Below are 7,937 nucleotides of genomic sequence, written 5' to 3'. Positions count from 1 at the left end.
GCTCAAGTGGTAGAGTGTTAGCCTTGAGCTGAAGAGCTGAGGGACAGCACCCAGGCTCAGAGTTCAGGCCCCATGACCAGACCCCCCCCCCAAAAAAAAAAATAGCAGAGCAATTCTTCCCTGCAGTCTTTCATTTTTTTGCTGACTAGGCATCAACAACATACATTAGAAACTCCATAGGGTTCCCCATAGTGAAGAAGCATTCACTTTCTTTTTTGAGCCACATCCATGCCTGCTAGCATTTCCTCTGCCTCTGGAGTTTCAAGTGAATTAAATTACTCCTTGCATTTTTTATTTTGTTTTGTTTTATTGGTCATGGGATTTGAACTCTGGGCCTGGGCACTGTCCCTCAGCTCCATTTTTGGCTTTTTCTGCTTATGTGATGCTGAGGAACCAAAACCAGGGCCTCATGCATGCAAGGCAAGCACTCTACTACTGAGCTACCATCCCAGTCCCTTTTTTTTAATCTCCAGAGAAACCATGTAGATATTGCTGTATATAACAGTAATTCTGGGAGTTTAGAAAACTTGCAGTGTTCTTGGTGAAATAAAAGTGATATTCAGTCCTTTGTTGTTGTTGTTGTTGTTGGTCATGAGGTTTGAACTCTGGGCCTAAGTGCTGTCCGTGAGCAGTTCAGCTCAAGGCGAGCACTCTACCACTTCAGCCATAGTGCCACTTCCGATTTTCTGGTGGTTAATTGGAGATAAGAGTATCACTGACTTTCTTGCCTGTGTTGGCTTTGAGCTATGATCCTCAGATCTGATTCATGAGTAGCTAGATTACAGGTGTAAGCTACTGGCACCAGGCTGATATTCAGTTCTTAAATGAGTGATTTTTCTTTGAATAAATATTTAAACTATGCTTTCTTGTTTTATAAATCATATCACTGAGGAAGTTTATTTTGTTTATTTTAGTTCCTCCTCTTGAAGGATTTGTAATGAATCGAGTACAAGGTGATTATTTTGAAACACTACTCTATAAGATATTTGTATCAATAGATGAGCACACTAATGTTGCAGAGGTAAGTGTTACAATATCTTGTGAGAGTTCCTAAGATTATAAATTTGTGTTAAAATAAGTAAAATTACTTAATGATAATGAATATTTTAAAAATGGTATAGGGAGATCATAAACCATTAATATACTTAAGCCACTATCCATAATTCCTGCATGTGCATATTAAAACTTTGTAAAGTTATTTTATAGTTTTGTTAGTTAACTTTATATACCTCTTTATAGTAAGGATTGTAGACTGAATTAGTTTATATAAGGCTTTTTGTATTAAAATAAATTTTTTGTGTGCTAGCACTGGGTCCTCTACTCTTATTTGGCTTTTCACTCAAGATCAGTGCTTTACAACTTGAGCCATACCTCCATTTCTGTCTTGGACTCTCTTGGACTTTTCTGTCCAGCTTGGCTTTGAATTACTATCTCAGCCTACTTAGTAGCTAGCATTATAGGCATGAACCACTAGTGCCTCGATGTGAATTTTTTTTAAATAATTTTTTATTGAGATTAAGTGATTATATATATTTCACAAATTTCACAGTATTTGGCATAGTGATACTTAGTTAAAGGCACAAACACATTTTAACCTTCACAAGGCAAATTGTTATTATCATGGTCTATAAAGTTTGTGAATTCTATAAGCTTTGACAATACAACTATTTCTTCCAAACTGGGTGATATGTACATTTCTTTCCTTTTGCTTTGTGTTAGCTGTTCCTTCTTTCCCTCTCATTCCCTCCCTCCTGTTGCTGCCCTTGAGTTGCTTAGTTCATTTTCATCGATGTCCAGTGCAGCTGATGGGACCCTGTGTTGTATTTTTTCCTGTTTCCCTCTGATTCTGTGCCCTCCTCCTAGCTTCCCTCAGATGTGCACATGTATATACCATATATGAGGTCAAGAACATGGAGTCATTTAGAAATGATATGACAAAATAAGTGGAGGTCCTTGGTTTCTTGAGTCCTGTTTACTTTGTCATATCTCCTTGCATTTTAAATTTAACACCTACATATCAAGGAGACCATGTCTGGCTATGAATTTTTTTTTTTTTGTCAGTCATGAGGCTTGAACTCTGGGCCTAGGCGCTGTCCCTGCACTCTTCAGCTCAAGGCGAGCACTCTGCTGCTTGAGCCATAGTTCCACTTCTGGAAGTTTATTGGAGATAAGTCTCACAGACTTTATTTCTAGGGCTGACTTTTAACAGTGATCCTTAGATTTCAGCCTCCTGTGTAGCTAGGATTACAGGCGTGAGCCACCAATGCCCAGCTAGTTGTGAATTTTTGTATTTTAAATGAGACATAATTAAAGAACATTATCTGGATTTTGTACTCCTCTCAGTGCTATAGAGGGAACAGAAATATGGAAGTTGTGAATTTGAACTTTATTCAGTAGTCTTTTAATCATTTATAATTAAAAGTTTGCTAAATAAGATTACATTTATCTATTACAATTATATAATGTTCTGATAATTCTAAGAATGAAAAAAATTTGTTTAATTTTCTAGCTTGCAAATGTCCTGGAGATAGACTTATCCCTGGTTAAGGTATGCTGTTCTTTCATGCTTTTAAATAGAAATACTGAATGGACTTTGCTAAGTGATTCTTATCTTGGTACACATAGGTGAAAGAGGCTTTGCGTTCGTTATTAGCTGCATCGGGTTGTGCACAATAAAGGGATACTTGCTTAGAAAGAAAAGGACAAGATCAGGAGCCAGCCCTAAATCAGTTTTTTCAGCTGATGGGTTAAAGGCACTCACATAGTGTATACAGCCTGATTGGAGCCTTAGTTAAAACCACAACCTTGCCTTACTGGAAGCAGATGCAGCTATTGTACTGCCCAAGGTGGGAACCTTCCTTGTGGGAAGAACAGGTCTGCCCAAACTTGTCTTTCTAGTAGTGGTGTGAAAAATGTTTGCAAACCAGTAGAGGCTTAATCTGTTACATTATTTTTTTCTCTACAAATACTCTATTTTAAATGTAAATTTCCTTTATATTCCTTCTAGAATGCTGTCTCAATGTATTGCCGATTGGGCTTTGCCCATAAAAAGGGACAAGTAATAAATTTGGATCAACTTCATTCATCATGGAAGAATGTTCCATCTGTAAACAGATTGAAGTAACTCATTTATTCAGTGTGACATATTAGAGTTTCCTTTTGAAAAGAATGTAGTCTTAATACTGAACTTCTGTGAATTCAGTTTGTCAGTTGAGGTGAACCATGGATATTAGTTGTTGTTTTTTTTTTTTGTCAGTTATGGGGCTTGAACTCTGAGCCTGGGTGCTGTCCATCAGCTCTTCAACTTAAGGGGAGTTCTCTATCACTTAAGCCATAGCGCCACTTCTGGTTTTCTAGTGGTAAATTGGAGATAAGAGTCTTATGGACTTTTCCTTGACCAGGCTGGCTTTGAACCTCAGAACTCAGCCTCCTGAGTAGCTCAGATTACTGTCATGAGCCACCAGTGCCTGGCAATGTTAATATTTTGTGTGTGATGATCTCTTGTAGAATCGAATGAAAACTAAGAGCACGTTAGGAAAAAGGCATATATTTTCCAAACTTATAATCTTGAAGACTTCTTTAATTCCTGGTAGTCTGTTTTGGGGTCTTAGTTAAGAAACCTGGCTGTATGTGGCCAGTGTATGTGGCCAGTTGAAATGCTTAGGTTTCATCTCAAAGACTTAAATAAGCCAGGCACCAGTGGCTCAAGCCTGTAATCCTAGCTATTAAGGAGGCTGAGATCTGAGGATCGTGGTTCAAAGCCAGCTCCGGCAGGAAAGTCCATGAGACTCTTACCTCCAATAAACCACCAGAAAACCAGAAGTGGCTCTGTGGCTCAAATAGTAGAGAACTAGCCTTTAGCTGAAGAGCTGAGGAACAGTGCCCAGGCCCAGAGTTTAAGCCCCTTGACTCACCAAAAAAAAAAAAAGACTTGATTATATAAAATTGGATTTAGATGGATTGTTTACAATTTAAGTGCTGAGTTCAATAGCTGTTTTATTTAAGACTATATGATTTTTTAAAATGTAAATGTGTTTTTCAATAACAGGAGTACTTTAGATCCACAGAAGATGCTTTTGTCATGGGATGGCGGAGAAAGTAGAAGTCCTGTTCAAGAAGCTTCTTCGGCGACTGACACTGATACAAATAGTCAAGAAGATCCAGGTAACTCAGTTTAATTTAGAGTCTGTATACATATATGTAGCATCTGTCCAAACGTACACTTCTTTTTTTTTTTTTTGGCTGGTTTCCTGGGGCCTAGTTGCTATCCTTGAACTTTTTTGATTAAGGCTGGTGCTATACCACTTGAACCACACAGCTACACTTCCACTCTTTTCTTGGTAGTTAATTGGAGATGAATCTCATGGACTTTCCCCTCCCAGGCTGGCTTGGAGCCGCAAACCTCAGATCTCAGCTTCTGGAGTAGCTAGGGTTACAGGAGTGAGCCAACCGTGCCCGGCCAACCATATACTTTTTTTTTTTTTTAAATATTTTTATGATGCTTAAGTAGTTGTACAAAGGAGTTACTAGTTACCAAAGCAGTTTGTCAATACAGTACATTCTGATCACTGTCACCCTTTTAACATTCTAACTCCCCACCTCCCAACCCACCCCTTCCCTTACTTAATTTTAGGTTATGTATATATGTCTTTTAACAAAGCAGTTAATGTGTATAATGCATCTTGATCTGTGTTGTTACTTCACCCTGCCTTCGATCCACCCTTTCCCTTATCTTTCTCAATTCTGTGGTATATACAGTGAATTCTTGCCTGCATATTCCCTACTGCCCCTGCTTCATTCTTCTATCCCTCTCCCCTTGGCCCCACCCTACCTTCTTAGGAGTACTCATTTCCTGGTACTTACTTTGTTGGGCTTTGACTGGTGGTGTTTTTGTTTTTTAAAGACTTATACTATTTATACTCTCCATAGAGTTTATTCTACTTTAGTTAATTCATTTGTAACTACATGCTTACCACTTAGTGTGTTTACTTGTGGATTTATAGGCACATTCTAGCTACCACAAATAAGGGAAATCATGCAACCCATGTTTCACTGGGTCTGGGAAGTCTATTACATTGTTGGTGGGAATGTAAACTTGTCCAGCCATACACTTTTTTTTTTTTGGCCAGTCCTGGGGCTTGAACTCAGGGCCTGGGCACTCCCTGAGCTTCATTTGCTCAAGGCTAGCATTCTATCACTTGAGCCCCAGCACTACTTCTGGCTTTTTCTGTTTATGTGGTACTGAGGAATTGAACCCAGGGCTTTATGCATGCTAGGCAAGCACTCTTCCACTAGGCCACATTCCCAGGCCCCCCAGCCATACACTCTTTAACAGCGATTTTACAGTTTTAAATTTTCTTCATCTAATAAAGTCTTTGAGTACTTATCCATGTATTGGATGTTGTGCTAAATTTTAGGGATATAAACTTGGCAAAAGTACGGTCACTCCTAGAAATTAAGATGAAGAAGAAAGAAAGGAGTGCAACCAAACAACTTACTGAGAGCACCAAATACTGTGCTTGAGGGTGCAAAAAGCGGAAGAGGCCTTTTGTTGACTGGGGAGGTTTGACAAGTCTTCAGGGAGATAGATGTTGTTATTTGGGTTGAAAATGAATATGAAGCCTGCTGGTTAGGGGAGGAGGCCATTTCAGCCCAGAGAATAGTGTGAGTGAGCCCAGAGGGAGGCTGCAGAATTTAAGGTTGGGTATAAGGAACCAGGCTGGCCCTTATTCTGTTTTTATCTGTGTCCTGAGGCTGGTGACTTACCTGAAGAGCTTGAGGCAGTTAGTCCTCACAATTTTCATTACTGATTCTTAAGTTTGGTTCTTTTTAAACAAAAGGAAGTAACTTAAAATGTTTTGCTTAGTGCTATCTGCCTGTGGTCTCCATACTTGGGAGGCAAAGGCAGGAGGATTTTGAATTTAAAGCTAATCTGGGCCATATAGTAAGACATTGTTTCAAAATAAAGTCCCCCCCACCTCTGCTTTGAGATAGGTCTGATTGGCACCTCTTATAAAGCTGTAATAATACTTAGAGTACTTCATAACAGATACCAAAATTGAAAGGAAGCATTTTCTCATTCTAAACAATCATAATTTTCATTTACTTCATTTCGAATTCCTTGACTTTTCAGTTCCTTGATTTTTTTCTATTTCTTGATTATTTTTTCAGCTGACACAGCCAGTGTAAGCAGTTTGAGTTTGTCTACAGGATATACAAAGCGTATTGCATTCCTATTTGACTCAACTCTCACTGCATTTTTGATGATGGGAAACCTTTCACCAGTAAGTCAAATGCTTGTTTAAATAAAAAGATGTTTCAAGTAAAGATTGGATACAAAGTAAATTATATATAATAATATAGAATATGTATATAACATGTTTAATATATATGTGTATAGGTATGTTCATTCCTGACCTTTTTGTTCTTGATTATGATAACTTGTGGTATGTTTTACTGTTATAATTGTAGGAATTAGTTACTTACCTTATCTATCTTTAAGTTTATTTTGAAACACACAATATGATATATGAGTGACTTATTCTAAGCATAAAAAGGAAAAGAACTTTAATGCTCTGTTTCTTTCTTGCAGAATTTGAAAAGTCATGCAGTCACCATGTTTGAAGTAGGCAAACTTTCAGATGAGTCTCTGGACAGCTTTCTTATAGAATTAGAAAAGGTAACTCAAATTGAATGCTAGGGCAGGCATTTGTTGATTTGTTGATTATCATGGATTTTGACATATTCTTGCTCTTTTTTTTTTGTCAGTTGTGGGGCTTGAACTCTAGGCTTGGGCGCTATCCCTCAGCTCTTCAACTCAAGGCTAGTACTCTACCACTTGAGCAACCGTACCACTTCCGGTTTTCTAGTGGTTTATTGGAGATAAGAGTCTCACGGACTTTCCTGCCCGGGCTGGCTTTGAACTGTGATCCTCAGATCTCAGCCTCCTGAGTAGCTAGGATCACAGGCATGAGCCACCGGTGGTGCCCTGCTAGCTCTTTGCTATCTCATTCCTCATCTTAATGCTGGAGTGGTCTTTTTGACTTAAGCATTCAGTGGAGGAAGGAATTTTGTGATATCTAACTTATCACATAAATTGATGTAATGAAAAGTGAGGTATAGAAATCGTAGTCTGTGTATGACTTACTGAATTTTTTTTCCTAAAATAATCTTCCTTTTTTTCTGGTATGACTCTGAGGTCTCCTCTTGTGTATTTTTGTCTGAAGATTTTGTTCCAGTTATCTTATTCTGGAATAGTTTCCCTGGATATCATGTTTATGTCCACTTTTACTGATCTCTTACCAATCCTTTTAGCATCTTAAAGACTTTAGCCACATTTTCTCACTACATTTTTCTTTGTGAGTGTAGCGCTAGTTTTCCTTAACTCTAAATCTTTTTTTTTGGTCCCTCATGGGGCTTGAACTCTGGGCTTGGGCGCTGTCTTTATGCTCTTCAGCACAAGGTGAGCCCTCTACTGCTTGAGCCACAGCGCTACTTCAGTTTATTAGTAGTTTATTGGAGATAAGAGACTCATGGACTTTCCTGTGGCGCTGGCTTTGAATCGTGATCCTCAGATCTCAGCCTCCTGAGTAGCTAGGATTACAGGCGTGAGCCACCAGCACCCGGCCTCTTAACTCTAAATTTTGATGTCCTTCATTGATGTTTTTTTTATTCCATCTTGTTCTTTGTATGCAAAGTCAGTTTCTTGACTAAAAATTTTGAAAGCCTGTTGTGCTTTAGTAATGAACTGTGTATATTAAATGTACTACTTAAAGAATTTATCTGATGATTCTCTTAATTCCTTAAGATTTTATAAAAAAAAAAAAGACCTGTAACATTTTAATGGCCTTTTCTTCATAGGTAATGCATCAGATTTTTTTTACTAGTGGGTCGCTTAAACTTTTATACTTCAGTTTTTCCTTCCGTGCTTTATTTCT

The 7,937-nt window shown here is 38.2% G+C and overlaps 1 protein-coding gene across 1 annotated transcript in view; it reads left to right on the top strand.

The window, feature by feature from the left end:
• Fam91a1 (family with sequence similarity 91, member A1) overlaps positions 1-7,937 on the top strand; it is a gene marked incomplete at its 5' end in the record, with an annotated part of 47,810 nt that overhangs the window by 17,171 nt on the left and 22,702 nt on the right. Inside the window, 6 exons of the mRNA XM_013032204.1 lie at positions 915-1,021; positions 2,510-2,548; positions 3,008-3,120; positions 4,049-4,164; positions 6,172-6,284; positions 6,593-6,679. Of these exons, the coding sequence (XP_012887658.1) occupies positions 915-1,021; positions 2,510-2,548; positions 3,008-3,120; positions 4,049-4,164; positions 6,172-6,284; positions 6,593-6,679 (575 nt within the window). The remainder of the gene's footprint in view (positions 1-914; positions 1,022-2,509; positions 2,549-3,007; positions 3,121-4,048; positions 4,165-6,171; positions 6,285-6,592; positions 6,680-7,937) is intronic.

This window comes from Dipodomys ordii, unplaced genomic scaffold (assembly GCF_000151885.1).
Source record: "Dipodomys ordii isolate 6190 unplaced genomic scaffold, Dord_2.0 Scaffold151, whole genome shotgun sequence".
In the NCBI taxonomy this organism is placed as follows: Eukaryota; Metazoa; Chordata; class Mammalia; order Rodentia; family Heteromyidae; genus Dipodomys; species Dipodomys ordii.
This window is presented reverse-complemented; position numbering and strand designations above follow the sequence as displayed.